A 17,084-nucleotide genomic window follows, 5' to 3' on the forward strand; every position below is an offset into this window, starting at 1 on the left:
TGATAGCTCTGATTGTAAAGGGTGACTGGGCACATTTCCTTTTAGAAACAACTGACAAGGGGAGTTTGGTATCCAACCCTCCCACCCCCAATGTGGTCCAGCTAATCCATTTTCATGTACTGATGTTGCCATCTTCTGGAATAAAGTGGAGGAACTTTACATCTGCATCAAATCTCATTTCCCTGGTTTAACGTTGATTAAATTTGGACTAGATCAGACAGTACAAAGGTGACTGGACCCCTACATATGGGAGCGAGGACACTTTAATGTGCCTGCTGTACTTAGAGACATCCTCACTAAACCTAACATCCAGATCAGGAACTCAAGCATAGTGATGCTAATTCCTAGATTTTTTCGGGAAACAACCCATATAGTCTATAAATACATTTGCCCACATTATACAGTAAGGCCCTGTGTGGATATCCAAAAGTGGGGCCAGAACCTTAGGAGGGAGGGGCATACCCCCTCCTCACTATGCATAAGGGTCCAGGTTGCCTTCATATTATCCAGTCCATTGACCAGATTTTAGGATCTGTTAATTAGCTTCCAATCATGTTTAAGAGGGATTGCTAGCTAGCTTTAACATTGTTGATGTAACACTTAAATATGATTGAGGAGAAGTAGAGAGATTTGTTCTGGGGAGTATGCGATGCTCAGGGTAATTCCTGACCTCTTAGCAGTAGTTAGCAGTTGAGAGCACCATGTTTGTACTGGCCTGGATACCTATGTGCACAACTGCATGCCAGCAAAGGGGAATTTCCAGTTCGCAAAAGTGACTTTACTCTCCTTTGTTGGGACTGTTCCTTAATCCCCATGTAAATCATTTGTTGAACTTCAAATAGCAACTAGTGCACTATGACAAAGGATGGGTGAGGGTTGAGTACTATTAAAACCCAGATTTCCCATGGATGCCTGCTCAGGTGATATAGATACCTTATCTAGAAGGATGAATGCAAGCTGTCCCCTAGCAAAGGATTAATTGACTCAGCTGGGCTGCTGTTGCTATGGATGTGGTCAGGGAAAGGTTCCTTGATCATATCGGCTGAAATCATACCTTGAGTTGTGCAGCCTGTTCTACAATACCGTATACCTTGAGCTACTCAGCATGCAATACTGTGCCATCTTTATGCAGCTGCCATCAGGATTATATTCTCATAGACAGCATTTCACAGAACAGGCTCTTAACTAAGCGCAAAAAAGCATTGCAGGGTGTTTATGAATAGCACGGTGTTCAGCCTTTTTACTTATTAAGTAACTTGGCTTTAGAATAGAATTACTAAAACTGAGGCAGGAGGGCACCAAAATCAAGATGTTGTTTATTTTTTCCCTTCCTCTACTAAATTCTGATGCTGAAAATTCTGATTTTTAAATAGTTGCTTAAAATGCCCTTATATTGAAATTCGTTCTTTACAGATTTTAATTTTGCGTTCATGTTTTTGCTAATGAATAAACGATGCATTACATTGCATTATGGAATTTAAAAAAGAAGTTTTGCTCCTGCACAGGGTGTCCTCCATTTTCCAGCAGAAGTAGGAGATTAAGCAAATGGTTTGAACCCCAAGGTTGGGTACAGGACATGTGAAAGAATAAAGGAAAACCTGCTGCTTCCTCCTACTGAGTCCATCAAGGCCAGCATTGTCTGCTCTAACTGGCAGCATCTCTCCAGGGTTTTAGGCAGAGGCCACTCATGGCACCTACTACCGGACCTGGAGATGGAGGGAATGGAACTTGAGATCTTTGGCATGCAAAGCAGATGCTCTACTACTGATAAAGATACCCAGATCTTTCAGATGTAGTTTGCAGAAGATGCACTGCTTGTCACTGAAGATGTCACAGATATTAGCAAGCATTTACCTGTGATGCTCACATTACCACATTCCACTCTGCAAGCACAACAGCAGTGGAATCTCAACCAAGGGAAGTATTTGGGTTAAAACCTTCATGCGTACATGGAGTAGTGTAGGTGATATTTCCCCATGATGAAATCCCACAAGCCTGTTCTAAATATGTAATAGCCCAGTGCATAAAAGTCCATGTAACTGCCTTTCATTAGCTCTCTGGGACTACCTAGATACAAAATTTTGGACCTGGGAGTTTGTACATGGTAGAGGCATCCATCCTCCTCCTCTTTTCAGATTTGGATTTTGAAGCCAACTCTTCCTTTCAACAGTAGAACTTTACCACATCTCAGAGTGTTGTGTTATCTGCTCTGATTCTCTTGGCTCTGCAGGGTCTTGGGCAGAAAAAGGTGTTCCTCAATACCTGAGAGACCCCTTAACTGCAAATGCCCAGGATTTGAACGTCATTTGAGGGACAGATTCCTTCCTGTGGTCACAGTGCTTTCTGTCTTTGTAGCTCTCCAAACTTGCTACCATTCCCTTCTCCTCAAATCCTGTGTTTCAGCACATGCATAGCTATAGCTGTCTTAATACCCCTGCCCCACCATGCTCTGCCAGCTGAAAAGAAATTTCCAATCTCCAGCTTCAAATGGCACAGCAGATTAACCTGCCACCACGACAAACATGTCAACATGTAAAATGAAATAAAGCAAGGATTTGACGTCTGACTGCATTTTTTTAATGTGCAGTGATATTTCTTCAGCTTGGCAACTGCAATGAAGTGTGAAGCATCAAATATTACAGCAGGCATAACTTCAAATGAAAAAAACCCACACACAATTCTTTTCTTTATCCCAGCCTTTTAACAGTCAGGGTTATCACAAGGTCAGCCTACCCATCTGCTCTGGAATTTGTGTACTCTGCACCTAACAAAAATAAAATAAAACTCTGCCCCATGCTGAGTCCAAATACAAAAGAGTGGCCTTATCACAGAAGGTCAATAATCTTGGAAGAAAGAAATGGCCACTTCTTCAGATGTCCTTTACAAAATATGTAGCAAGTCTCAATCTCTGCCATTTTCCCCCTCTCTTTTCAGGTGAAGAATGTATTTACTATGACAGCAAAGGAAGGAAGGAAAAAAACCGTCAGTGCCCTGGTGGCCGTGGGAAATGGGAAAGGAGCTGCAGGTAAGTGGAAATTTCTGTCCCAGGGAGCAGCCAGGTTTTGCAGCTGCCTTACACTATTAGGCCACCAGTAGATCAGGCTCAGTATTATGTATTCAGACTGGCAGCAGCTTTTCACATGAAAGTCTCCCATATCACCTGCTGCCTGAGCCTTTTAAGTTGAGATGCTGGGAACTGAATGCGGGGGCTTACTGCATGCAAAGCAGATCCTCTGGCCCCAAGAAAATGCCAAATTGCTAAGAAAGTACATGACAGCTGCTGAAATCCGCCTCTTCTCCTCACTCCACTTCTACAATATGAGAATAATACTGCTGACCTATCTTAAAGGGCAGTTGTAAGGAAAAACGGGGCAATATATCTAAGTGCATTGAATGCTCTGAACATTTGATACTAAAGTTAAGGTTTTTGTTTTTACTGACATTGCTATTTGACCTTGCACCACTGTTACCATCATTCCTGCCTGTGCTGAGCTCCCTTGCCAATATGAGCTGTTAGGCGCATGCATCTGCCCCAAGAATGCATCGCTTCACTTATGGACAGTAGCAGAAAACGCCTGCCAGGGAGCAGCACTCTTACAAAGTAGGAAAAAGAGGAGTCTTCAAACTTGTGGATTAGAACTGCTGCTATGCATTGTGTGCATGTGGTTTCTAAAGCCATCATTTGGTTTCGTTAGCTTGCGTGGGCACATGTTCAAACTTCTGAAAATGACAACTGAGTTTATCATGCATGTTACTCAGATACGATAAAAGCCATCCCCCATTCCCCCACCCCCCAAAGTAGAGGTCTGCTTCTTGCTTTCTTGGATTTAAAGGACACTTTTGCCGTTGCAACATCCAAGAGAAGAGCCTTTGATAAGATGGCTTTTTAAAACTTAAACTGTCAGCACAATATGTGGGAAATACACTTTAGTGCACATTTAGCAAGGAAATACGTACCTCTTGTTGGAAGGATAGAACGAAGGAGCAGAGACTGTGTACACCATCTGGAGCCCCTTAGAGGAAAGGCAGAATAAAAACATGCTAGAAGATAGGTTTGCAGCTCATGGTGGCTTAGAGTCATCCAGAGGAACCAAACAAAATACGGAAGACACCTTGTGGCATGTTTGCTGGTATTAAGACTGGAAATAAAGCATGAAGGCATCAGCAAATTTTTGCCAGCTTCCTGCTTACTAACCAATCTACTCCTGTCCCTCAGGCTTCGCAGTGGGAAAAGCTGCTGACAGGATGGTGGCGTTACGAAAAGTAAGTAGTTTTTTAAAAATAACTTTCAATCCATAATAAGTAAATTCTGCCCATTTATTCATTGCTAGCTTTGAATATCACTCAGGGTTCTTCATGTGATGCCTCCCCCTGTCCAGAAACTCCTGCATCTTTTCCCTGCCATTTCCCTGCCATGAACACACAGTTCATGGAGTCTCAGGTGCACAGTGGATCTCGCTGCGACCATTAAATCTCCCCTGTTGCTCCTGTTCCTGGCTCAGGAAAGCATCTCTGAGTGTTTCCTCATGCGTCACAGCTGCATTTGTACACAATCCTGTCCCCAGCTGCTTCATGTGGGCTGATATCCAAAGTGCTGCTTAGGTTCATGTAGAGGTTTCCCCAACAGTTTTTCCAAAAAAAAATAGTATTTATTTTCTTTGAACAGCTGAACCCCCAATGTCATGTTACAAACCATTTATGCAATTCCCTTTTCACAGCCCTGAATAGAAAGACTGTTTATGTCTGCATGCGAATACACCTTTCTGTAAGGTTCCTAGCACAGATGCAGCTGTATCTGGCTATTGCTGGTTCAGCACGTAAAGAGGTGAACTCCGCTTGGCATCAGAAGTCAGTGTGTTTGGGCAGTTGTCAGAGCTCAGGCCCAATCAGTGCCACATCAGTTGAAAGAGCGGGAGCCACTGTCTTGGCTCTGGGAGTCTATATTCTGTCGAGGCGTTGTGCGCAGGACACAGTGTAGTTTTGCCAGGAGCATTTGAGGTTTTTGGGGTACCCTGCTTGCCTTGTGCCAGGTCTGATGATTGGCCCATTTATCTCAGTATCATCTACTCCAAGCAGCAGCCGTGTCCCAGAGTCTTAGGCAGAAAAAGGTCTCTCCTTGCACATAAGGTCAGTTAACCAGAGGTCATTGAACCTGGTGCCTCTGCGTCACAGCCCCTTTGTCTGGTTGTCTCTGGCACAAACCTATCCCCTCCAGATGAACAATCAGGAAAACCTTTGGAAAATGTAATTCTTTTAGCCACCAGTGACTTGAGTGAGAAGGCATGCTGGTAACCTATGTAGATCAATTTTTTTAGGTGGAATTAAGCACAGTTAGGTGGCACTTTATAACTTCATTTGGAATCCCTTTTAGTTTATTAAGCTAATTAGTTTTCAGTACAGCACATCATTCGTCTGAAATAGCTTTATTTTAAGACTTCCTCCCCTTTATTTTTAAATTGACTAACTGAAATTGAAATAGTAAATCTGTTTAACTTTTAAAAAAATAAAATGTTTGTTCTTGGATTTTTCTTCTAGGCAAAGAACAGAGCCATTCGCTATTTGCACTATGTTGAAAGATATGAAGATCACACAAGTAAGTATTAGGCTTTTACGACGCTTTTGGTTTGTGGAAATTTTAAATGTCTGCTAGCTGCTCTGCTTCTCTAGATTTGTATGTAAAACTTCTGATTTCTTCAGAGTGTATGCTTCAGTAGGTTGGGGCCAACATGAAACATTGCAGCCTCTGGCCTCTTAATTGGCTGTAGCAAGTGTGTACTTGAGCACATGGAGAAAACATCCCTAGTGAAATCTAATTTCTTCTCAAATGCAGTGCCCATCCATGTCAGCAAGTCAGTTCACACATCCATCCACCAGACCTTGATGGAATGAAGGGGTGGGAGATCAAGCACTGTTTATGCATGTTTGCATAAACAAATGTGTTTGTGTGAGGATGTATGTGTTTGATTACAAATATTTTTGCATTGGCCTACAAAGGAAGGTGGTTACTTCAAACCAGAAAACACTATAAGCTACTTTGCACCTGACACATTTCTGGCATGAAAAGTATTTCCATGAAGAGGTACTCATGAACCCAGTGCTTCACATGTGGCAATAACACATGCTCGTGTTTCACTACTGAGAAGGGGATGTGCTGCAATGCCTGCTGTATCCATCTCAGAGTATTTTCCATGCAGGAAATATACAATATGTGAACATTTCCTGGGTCCTGCTTACCTTTGATTGAAATTAGTGAAGTTTTAGCTTGAAGTTTTCTCCAGATTTACTTATTTAAAGCATTTGTAGTCTGCTTTTCTTCTAAAGAAAGATTTCATCCGAAGATAAACTTTGATTTAACTTAGCTGGAAAATCAACATATTTAGCAAATTTTATTCCATAATGTTTTCATTTTTGTTCTAGTTTATCATGATATTGCAGTTTCATTTAAAAAAACAAAGCTCCGGATGCAAAAGAAAAACAGGGGTGAGTAAAAGAGTGTTGTTGGCCTGGAATTTGGAAACAGTTCTGTTTGAAATTAACAGTCCAATATAGAGGGGGGTGGGGGGATGTTCTGTGGAATTTGTGGAAGGCTGCGCTGAGACATTTGCCCCTTCCACCGACACAAGGGACACCCCCGCTGGCAGAGGAGGCAAAGGTGCAGGCAGCTAGGTGCCCCTCAGCTCCCCAGCAATGAAACCCAGAAGTCAGGCCACTGTGGAGCAATGCAAGCGTCCAGTCGGATGCCAACATGGGGGTGGAGCAGACTAGAGTGTTCTTGGGGGTGGCGCTGACCTTAATTGCCTTCCACCTGTCCTTTCAGGCTGTGAACACAGCAGCCAGGGCTTAGGAGTTAGGCCACTTTGTGGGGGTTAATTCATTAAGCTCTGTGGAGGGCCTCCAGGCTGTGGGGGGGATTCCTTTGGCTGCCTCCCTGCACTGCCTGGAAGCCTCTGGAGGTGGTGCAACAGCAGCAGCATCTCCTGGATCTGGATTGGGCTGTAAGTAAGAAGTCCCCACAGAATGCGCTGAATTGAGCGTAGACTTGTTATGCTGACAAATGGAAGTGTTTGGGGAGAAAGAGGTGGATCTATCATTGCTTATAATTAATAACATCACAACCTGCCGCTTTCCCCCTTTTAAAATGCTAATAATGGGGTGGGGGTGGGGGCTTGATTTATGAAATGAAATGAAGGTGCAGTACTCTTCTCCCTTCCACATGTGACCCTGATTCAAATTCGGGTTGCATTTATGTACTTCTTATATTCTTGATTTAGACCCCCCCCCCCTTCTTCCCAGTGGGCGAGCAACTTATATTGTTCTCCTTTCCTCCACTGCACCCTTACAATAGCCCTATAAAGTAAGTTACGCTAAGTATGTGTGACTGGCTCAAGGTCACCCGGCAAGCTTCCCAGGCAGAGTGGGGATTCAGGCCTGGTTTCCCTCAATCCTAGTAAAATGCTCTTAACCACTTCACCCCACTGCATGCACTGGCAATTTGCTTTTTACACATTGATCTGTGATGTCAATCACCTGTATTCAATTTTTTTCATAGGGCAGTTTTTAGCCCTTACGGTTGTGAAGATGCCCCCGAGTTTGTGCAGCCTTATCTTGATAGCCAGAATGATGGTTGAATATGATTTCCAGTGACTGGGTTTCAGTTTCATGCTCTTCCCCATGAATGTGAAACCAGAGTAAATTATGCAGAATAAACAGCTGTGTAATTGAAGAATTCATTTCTACTTTGTACTGAATTTATGCAGAATTTTCAGCCTTGATCATATTTAAAGCAAGTTAAATGCAAACAGAGCTAATGTGTTTGAGGAAATAAGCTGAACTCTCTGTTCTTCCTAGATTGATTTTGCCACAGTATTGCAATCCATTATCATTAAACCAAAATATTTTACTGTGGCTTTTACTTAAAATGAAACAATCCTCTTAAGCGGTCCAGCAAAGACTTGCTTCACATGACTTAGGCCTATAAATATTTTAAAAACCCAAGTGTGATCTAATGCATTTTATTAATAAGCCATTAAGACGGGTCTTCAAGATTCTTTCAGTTTGGTAGGCAAGCTTGATGCTCAGTAAATGGAGAAAAAGAAATCTATTAGGAAGCCACAGGCTTTGCCGCACTAATATTCTCCCATTTTCTTTCCCCCTTATAATTGAAAAACATCCCATAACCATCTAGAACCATTTGTTCTGCCATTTTGAGAAAGTATCAATTTCATGCTTAGAGGCAGAATCAAGTTTTTAACATAATTACATCTGAGTGATCTCTGTTTATCTAGAGTTTTCTATGTTAGCTGTCCCGAATATTCTGTTTTGGGCATGTCACTTTTTCTGCGCAGCTCAAGGCTGAATTTCTATAGGTTATTTCCAACTGGACAGAAGTTGCTCCATTTGCAGTGGAAACCCCAGAAACAAAAGTGTGGCTAGATGACACAAGGGTGATTGTTTCCCACACTGTTGGAGGCAGCATGTACATAGTTCTTTACAAGCAAGAGGCTTGCTCTGTACATGAAGAAGAAGAGAAGAGAAGAGAAGAAGAGTTTGGATTTATATCCCCCCTTTCTCTCCTGCAGGAGACTCAAAGGGGCTTACAATCTCCTTGCCCTTCCCCCCTCACAACAAACACCCTGTGAGGTAGGTGGGGCTGAGAGAGCTCCGAGAAGCTGTGACTAGCCCAAGGTCACCCAGCTGGCGTGTGTGGAAGTGCACAGGCTAATCTGAATTCCCCAGATAAGCCTCCACAACTCAAGCGGCAGAGCTGGGAATCAAACCTGGTTCCTCCAGATTAGATACACGAGCTCTTAACCTCCTACGCCACTGCTGCGGAGGAGATTGGGTTTCCTGTTTCAGTCTTCCCAAACCGTGGTAACAGTTCTCCAGTGTTGCTTGGTGTGTCGACCCTAAAGCCATGTGGAGCTTTGTTCAGATTCATTCGGATTGTACATCTCAAACACTGTTATCACTTAGTCTGGAACAGTATTTTTTGGTCATATAAGGAGTTTATCTCATTCCTTTCTGCCATGAAAGGAACAAGGCAGTTTGTAACGTGAGACTTAAAAGGTTTAAAAAACTCTAAAGCCAACAGCAAAAGAATAATAAATATAGCAAAACTTGAAGACTTTATTACAAAAGCAGAAAGAATGAAAAGATTTTGTAAAAAGGAGTAAATTATCAGATCCACCAGTCCAGTCAGCAGCTTCAGGTACTAAAAACCACCATGTGCCCTCTGGAATAAAATCATTTCCACAGGATTTCAGAAGTCCAAGCTTCTTGGAGCTGTCATTTTTTTTAAAGAATAGAATTTTGATGAACAAAAATGTAGATGTGCAAGTCTATTGCAATAAAAATTTCTTAGGATTTTATTACATTTTATTTTGCTCCTCCCTCCTTGAGTAATCTCTTATGCAACTCTTGGTGGTCTTCCATTTAGGACTGATCAGATCTGTGTCGTCTTAGCTTTTACTGCTCTGCAGCCCTCATTGATGCCAGGCTGTTCCCCTTTGCAAGACTGTGGATTTCCATTCCTCTGACCCATAATTGAATCTTGGCTTGTGAGACAGATATTCATGTTACCAATGAAATGATTCCCGCCACACAACTGGCATTAAAAACTAATACTGATGCATGTAACGCTGTCCATTTTCTCATTCTGGTGACTTCAAAGTAACAGGGAAGCTTTCACCTCCCTGCTCTGCAAAGGTGGAAGTGAGTGACCAGAAAATGCAGGGTTGCTAACAGTCAATTCAGCCCCCTTTTTATATGTATCGCGCAAGTCAATTTTTATAAAACGAAAAAGTTTTGAGCAAGTGGTAGATTAAAGTGGACGAGAATTAATTGCAAAGGTTTGCTTAGCAGCAAAGCAGCAACCTGGGCTTTTCAAGGCTAGGCACATATCCCCCACCCTCAGAGGCGTACCCAGGCAAACTGGGGCCCTGGCCAAAACCTGCATTTGATGCCCCCCATGGGTGGCCACCCTCTCCCACTGTGACCAAACAATGATTTTTTCCACCGAGTCATTTCAAAGTCACCTTCACATTATAGAACATCCCCAACTCACAAATCTGAACACAGCAATGGGCCATGCCACACAGCAGAAATAATTTTTGGAAAACATTTTCAAAATTCTTTCAAAATGTTTTATTACTGCTATGAAAACATTTTATGGTGTTGTATCTAGTCCCCCCAATTGGAGGAAACAGCATCACTTTCAATGTTATTTAAACTGGGGACCCCAGATTCTCCCTTTAAGGTGGATTTAAAAGGAGAATCTGGGCTCCCTAGTTTAAACGATGCTGGAATCCACCCCCAAACAGCATGATTTTCAGTGGTGTTTAAACTAGGGAGCCCAGATTCTCCGTTTACATCCACCTTAAAGGGAGAATGTGGGGTCCCCAGTTTAAACAACATTGAAAGTGATGCTATTTTGGGATGGAGTCTCCCCCACCCTGAAACAGTATTCGTTTCAATGTTAAAACTGGGGACCTCAGATTCTCCCTTTAAATCCATGCCAAAGGGGGTGGATTTAATAATAATAATAACAACAACAACAACAACAACCTTTATTAGGCATTGAGAAAATAAAAAAAGAAAGAAACAAGCATTGGCAGGAAGGCAGTGGATTTAAAAAGAGAATCTGGGGAAATTTAGGGGGTGCCTGTTGTCAGGGGTGCAATTATTAAGATAGCAGCACCAAATTTTCAGAGTATCTTCGTGAGACCCTACTGGTGATACCACCCAGGTTTGGTGAAGTTTGGTTCAGGGGGTCTAAAGTTATGGACCCTCAAAGGTGTAGCCCCCATCTCCTATTAGCTCCCATTGGAAACAATGGGAGATGGGGGCACTCCCTTTGGGAGTCCATAACTTTGGACTCCCTAAACCAAACCTCACCAAACCCGGGTCATATCATCGGAAGAGTCTCCAAAAAAATCCCTGAAATTTTGGTGCTGCTAGCCTAAAATCTGCGCCCCCTGCAGGCCAAAAAGGGAAAAAACACTGAAAATACAAAATTCCCCACAAACGAACCTGCAATTTTGCCGCCCACCACAAGGTGGCGCCCTGGGCAGCTGCCCACTTTACCCAATGGGAGGAACGCCTCTGCCCCCCTCCCCCGCCCATCAAACATCAGAAATGGACATCACCCAAGTCCTGTCACTTGTGCAGCCATGCCATAGCAGACACTCCTTTCAGATCTCTAAAATCTCTAACCTTCTCCTCAATCAAAAGTCTCGACTCTGAGTTCTTCTTCGGTGTTTAAGCTCTTAATGAAGGCCAGCTTAAAGGATCAGAAGTAAATGCCTTAAGTAGGACTCTTGATCAGAAAACTATGGAAAATCTCTCATTCTGCACTCTGTATAAGCCTTGTAGAGAGACTGTTTGTATTCATTCAGTCTTTGCAATGTTGGGGTGGGGTTTTTTACCTGGGAATTCATAAAATTTGAGTTTTTCCAGCATAGACCCTCCCCTCCATCCCTTAGTGTTGATCTAGCACAGGGGTCTGCAACCTGCGGCTCTCCAGATATTCATGGACTACAAATCCCATCCGCCTCTGCCAGCATGGCCAGAAAGACAGGCAGGGGTCTTGGAGCCTGATAGCTATAGAATGTGCTAAATATCACAGAATCATGAAACCTGAGTTTTGCAGTATTAATTCCACATTGATGGTAAATGTACATGATAACCAATTGGCAACTATCTTTTCTCCTCCCCAGGGTATGGACTTCACTGTCACCGAGCTGTCACTACAATATGCAAACTGATTGGGATTAAAGACATGTATGCCAAACTTTATGGGTCCAGAAATCTACTGAATCTCACCAGAGCTCTCTTTAAGGGATTATCCAGACAGGTAAATTACAGAGTGGGCAACCACAGACTGTGTTAATTGAATCTCAAGAGTTGGGTTTATAACCAGTGGTGCATAGTCTGACACATATCTTATGGTTTGTGCCAACACTGTAGTTTTCTTACAGAGGGACCAGAAAGAAGACTAGTAGATGTGTGGTGCTCCCAGCCTCTAAACCACAGTTAAAGGAGCAAGGATAGGAGGGGTTATCACACATTTGTTTCTCAGTCCTGGACAGATTTTTTTCCCCATTTGCACTCTGCCAGCTTTAACCAGGGTTTAAATGCCAGCAACTGATAGCCATAAATAGTGCTCTCCAAGTTTTGAAACCAAGGTTGGAATGTGTTCTAATCACGATTAAGACTGACGTTAATGTCAGGCTTAGCTATTACTAAAGAAGGGAGGGGAAAGATGATTGGGGAGGGAGCACAAAAGACCATAGACATCCTTGATCTCTTAACAGTGGTGAAGACATTGGAAGCCTTTAGGCATCTGTACCAGCCTTTAGAAGAGAAAATTGAGATGTGCTGGAATTTTGGAAAAACTGATGTGATCTGAGCCACACATACACACACCTCCTCTTCCGCTTTGTGAAAGCTTGCTCCAGTTACAAGCATGCTCATCCTTATTGTGTTGTTGAAGGCTTTCATGACAGGAATCAGCTGGCTGTGGGGGTTTTCCAGGCTGTGTGGTCGTGTCTCTCAGAAAGAAACACATCTTACCATGACATGCCTCTGAAGATACCAGCCATGGATGTGGGTGAAATATTAGAAGCAAAAACTCTCATACCACAGCCCAGAAAACCCAAAACAGTCAGTTCATTGCTGTTTTCGTACAAGAGGGCCCATGGCAGGAATTGCTGTGTCGGGCATACTCTGGCTATAAGCCTCAGCCAACACAATACAGCCAACACAACACAATACAGCCAACAAGTGGGTGAGGCAGCATTGGGAAACAGTCATGATCAGGGACTAGTTGGCAACCTTTCTGTGCATCACGAACCTGCTGCAAGAACTGGAGTCTGTGCATCATTCCAGTCCCCTCAAAGCTCTGTGGTAGAGGTGGACTGTGATGCGACAATCAAAAGGCAGAGGACCAGTGTGGATAATGCCTTTCCCTTGGAGCGTCTCTCTAGATTCAGTGAAAAAACCGGCATGGGACACCTGCTGCCAGGCCTTCAGAAATCAGAGGCAGGAGAAATAGTGTTAATCCAAGGACACCTGGGGAAAAAAATCATAAAGCGGATCAAGCGTCACTTCATTATATTGCCTCTTTTCCCTCCGTAACTGGTGTTCTGAACGGGCAATTTGATTTCGATCATTAGCACATCTCCACTGCCAAAGAAAGAAGTTATTTTCTTTCTGACCTTGTTACACAGGGAAGATTTGCGAAGACTGGAGCAGTGTCATACCTTTTCCTGTCCAAGCAGGAAAGTCTAGGTAGCATCGAAGGAACTGTTTGTTATTCACTTATAGCGTGCAGGCTAGAAGAGGGTTTCTTAAGATGAACAAGGGCCTTTGAGCACTTATGTGGACCTTTGCACATCTCCTCCTTTTAGTGGGATCATCGACATTGATGGGGAACCTACTTAACAACAGCATATAAATGGATAAAGTTACACACTGATTCAAATGGTCTCTGGCCCTTTCTAGCAAAAGTTCCTTATAAACCTAGGTGGGCTCAAGAGATGGAGAAGTGCCTTAATAAATGTGGCCTTCCATATAACATCCATATGATCAAAAATTGGGATCATTTTAAAAGTGAACTTACCCAAAGAATCAAAGATGTATCACAACAGTCTGATCTGGCAAGATATTCAGATTTTTGAGGCTCTATGCTATATCACACTGTAGAAATATATGTCACTGCCCCTGCTCCTTATTATTTAACTTATCTGGATAACAGAAGATCCTAAGGAGAGCTTTTTACTTCTTGCAAGAAGGTGCACATTTACCTTCTGCTATCTTAGAAGGGAAATATCAAAAGATATCATTACGCTGCAAGGTTATGTTCTTGCAGCTTTCTCTGGAATTCTTGTGAGAAACTATAGAGCATATGTTATTAAAGTGTCCCCTTTATGAGGAGGCAAGGAAAAAATGCCTGTCACATCTACTACACAAAATGACATATTGTTCTGATAAAGTTTGTTGTGAAAAACTATTACAAGATAAGAAGGAAAATATTACTAAATGGGTAGCAAAATTCTGTCTATTCATTATGAAAAAGAAAAAATGATCTGAATATGGTATCCCCCTTAGATATTTTTGTTTTGTTTAGTATTTTTATGCTGTTTGGTGTGTTTACAAAGTATAATGATATATAGATGGATAGTGCTGGAATACAGGAGAGAGATCTGCATTCTTGTTTTGTTGTACATATTTTGGAGATTTGTAATATATCTGGTCATTGACTGTAAATAAAGTCTTCTTCTACTTAGCTGAAGAGGTGGAATGGAAAGGAGATCATTTTAAAGCATAACTTTAAAAGAAGGGGGTTATAAACAAGAGTTTTGCCTTCAACAGGTGCCTGCTTCACAAAAGTAGTTCGTGGCTCATGTGCTGCTCTGCTGTTCCTAGAAGCTTCATTTCTTTGTTTTTTTGGGGGAAAATAACATGTCTATTTTTGCCACTTGTCTTAAAACCTGGAAGTAGGGAAAGTATCAAGACTGGTAAGTGGGCTAGCTTTGGAATTGGATACGGGGGATTGCTTTTGGTTAGAACTTTCTCCTTTTCTCTCACCATGCAGGAAACTCACCAAGACCTAGCCAATAAGAAAAACCTGTATGTGGTAGAATTTCGTGAAGAATGTGGCCCCCTGCCCATCGTGGTTGCTGCTCCCCAAGGGGTCCTCAGGGAAGACCCTGAGCCCGAGGACGAAGTTCCTGATGTCAAACTGGAGTGGAACGAAGTGAAGGCAGCCCAAGGCATGAAGAAGTCTCCCTGGGCAAGTGTCAAAAGAACGGTGTGGTAGATGGGATGCACAAAACTCGGAGGACATCTAACAGCACCACATGACGTGGAAATTTCTGCCTTTTGCAAAATGTGTGCTGGGCAAATCCTCCAGCTGATTAGTCCTCGTGACAGTTTGCAGACATTGTGACGTTGAGCCTCAGAGTGTTGTGACCGTCACTCTGCATTTGGTAACACCTCTGTTGAATGCAGGTGACTGATGGGCCAAGGGGCTCAGGGGGCAGCGTTCTGGGTCAGAAATATATCTACTCTGCTTCCGCTGTCTTGGGTAAAAAAAAGGAGCCTGTCATCAGCAGTCTTTCCACAAATAATTTGAGAAGACTGTCCAACAACCTTACAGAAATAAATATGTTTTCAAGTGTTGTTCTGCCCAATTTTCTTTGTTCAGTGTTTTAAACCAGCTCTTGTGATTCTCCCCCCCCCCCCCCCCGAACAAGAGGATATTTTGGTTCATCAAGCTCAGGTAATAACTGAGCAATTGTGAAATATTGCATTCAGTGGGGCAATTACGTTGTCGATGTAGGAGAGAGAAAAATACAAGTAGAATAGTGAGGAATAGATTCCCTCAAGACGCACAGAATGTGACCTGCGAGTTTTGTCCCGCCATCCCTTGCAACGCCACCTGGGCTCATGAGTTACACCTCTGTGTTTGCCAAAGCAGTGTTGGATCCAAAGATGACGTGAGTTATCCCTCTCAAAGTATTCACGTGCATATGCTTCCTTTGGCCACATCCTGGGAAGCCTTTATCCTGCACTCTTCCTGACCTGTGTGGTTAATGTGTTAAAACTAGAACTAAGCATGATGGAGCTCAGGTCCCCCTTCTGTCAGAAAGCACATTGGGTGTCCTTGTGAGTCCAGTCAGTTAGTGCACTTTTATCCTGTCTTTTCCCCCCAAGGAATTCAGCATGCATAATTATCCTGTTTTCTCCACGCAACAGCCCTGTAAAATTAACTAGACTAAGAGATGATTAGTGACTTGGGTGGAAATATGAACCTGGGTTTCCCATAACCTAATCTTATTCTCTAACCACCACACCACAGTGGCTCTCGCTATATTTCAACCTAACGGGGTGTTTTGAGGATTGGGAGGGGAGGATGTTTCTCTGATCTCCATGGAGGAAGAACAGATCTATTAAAATATAAATGCCCCTAAACATTATGCTGCCTTGGAATTCAAGCAGCCCCTTCCAGAGGGAAGGGGGGCGGGGTGTCAAACCTGCTAAACCTCCGCAAGTTTCAAGAGAATCTGGAAAACTAGTGGGCTTTTTTAGAAGAAAGTTGTGATTCAAAACACTAGGTCTGTGTCCCTAGCAAAAGTTGATACCTTTCAGTAACTGATTCTGTCCTTCAGATGAGAGCCCAATAGCCATTACACTGAAGAAGGCTGTCTGCTTTCAGATGAAGTCTTGTTATCCTGTGCAGTACAAAGTCAAGGTCCTACGTAGTAGAATGAAAATCCACTAAGCTAACTGGAACCCAGATGTATACCAGTCTCATACAAGCTTCAAGGCTAGTGGGACATAAATCCCATATGTTTGTGCTTCCAAAATGTACCAAAGTTTGTTTGAATGGCAATGATTTGAAACCATTAGGGACTGCAGTCTGCTCTGAAAACTGGCGGCTGCAAATTGTCCTACGATAGATTTCTGATACCCATCATCAAGCTTATGTTGCTACTTCATGTTTGGTGTAACACACCAGTTCCTTAATTTTTTCTGGGGTAAAGCTAACTTCCAGCTGAGATTTGTGAACGGCACCTAGCTGTGCGGAACAATTTCAGTCTGATTTTCTGCACAGTCTCTGTGTTCAGTCTTTTGATGCAGAAGACAACTGGCATTTTAACTGATTCAGATTGTTCCCTTGGAGGCATTTCAAATACTTGATTAGCTTTTCAGCAGAACCAGATTGTGGCTTTCCTGTGTGTGGTCACTGGAGTATCCTTTTTTTTAAAAAAAAAGCCTGCAGTAAAGTCATTTTCTGATTAAAGGAGAAATATTGAGAACATTCTCAGCAGACAAATGAGTAACAATCCAGTGTCATCAACTATTTCAGTCATTTGACATGTGCTGGAAGAAAAGGCTTCTGAATGAAAATCTCTGCATAACAGAATTTATATGTGCTCAACAATCCATCACAGCAGCATGAAAAAGAACCCAGGAGAGGCTGTGTGGTGTGATTATCAGCAGCTGCAAGCAACAGGGACCGAAGAAGGTGCATTTAGCACACACACACCACCCCACCCCACCCCTTGCTTTTGGTGTCATGA

At 42.8% G+C, this 17,084-nt stretch overlaps 1 protein-coding gene across 1 annotated transcript in view; it reads left to right on the forward strand.

Moving 5' to 3' along the window:
* MRPS5 (mitochondrial ribosomal protein S5) overlaps nt 1–15,180 on the forward strand; it is a 51,477-nt gene extending 36,297 nt beyond the window's left edge. The window contains exons 6-11 of the mRNA XM_048482103.1: nt 2,935–3,025; nt 4,217–4,263; nt 5,536–5,593; nt 6,418–6,480; nt 11,715–11,851; nt 14,594–15,180. Of these exons, the coding sequence (XP_048338060.1) occupies nt 2,935–3,025; nt 4,217–4,263; nt 5,536–5,593; nt 6,418–6,480; nt 11,715–11,851; nt 14,594–14,818 (621 nt within the window). The 3' untranslated portion in view covers nt 14,819–15,180. The remainder of the gene's footprint in view (nt 1–2,934; nt 3,026–4,216; nt 4,264–5,535; nt 5,594–6,417; nt 6,481–11,714; nt 11,852–14,593) is intronic.
* The last annotated feature ends 1,904 nt before the right edge of the window (nt 15,181–17,084 follow it).

The sequence above is a fragment of the Sphaerodactylus townsendi genome, linkage group LG01, assembly GCF_021028975.2.
Source record: "Sphaerodactylus townsendi isolate TG3544 linkage group LG01, MPM_Stown_v2.3, whole genome shotgun sequence".
In the NCBI taxonomy this organism is placed as follows: Eukaryota; Metazoa; Chordata; class Lepidosauria; order Squamata; family Sphaerodactylidae; genus Sphaerodactylus; species Sphaerodactylus townsendi.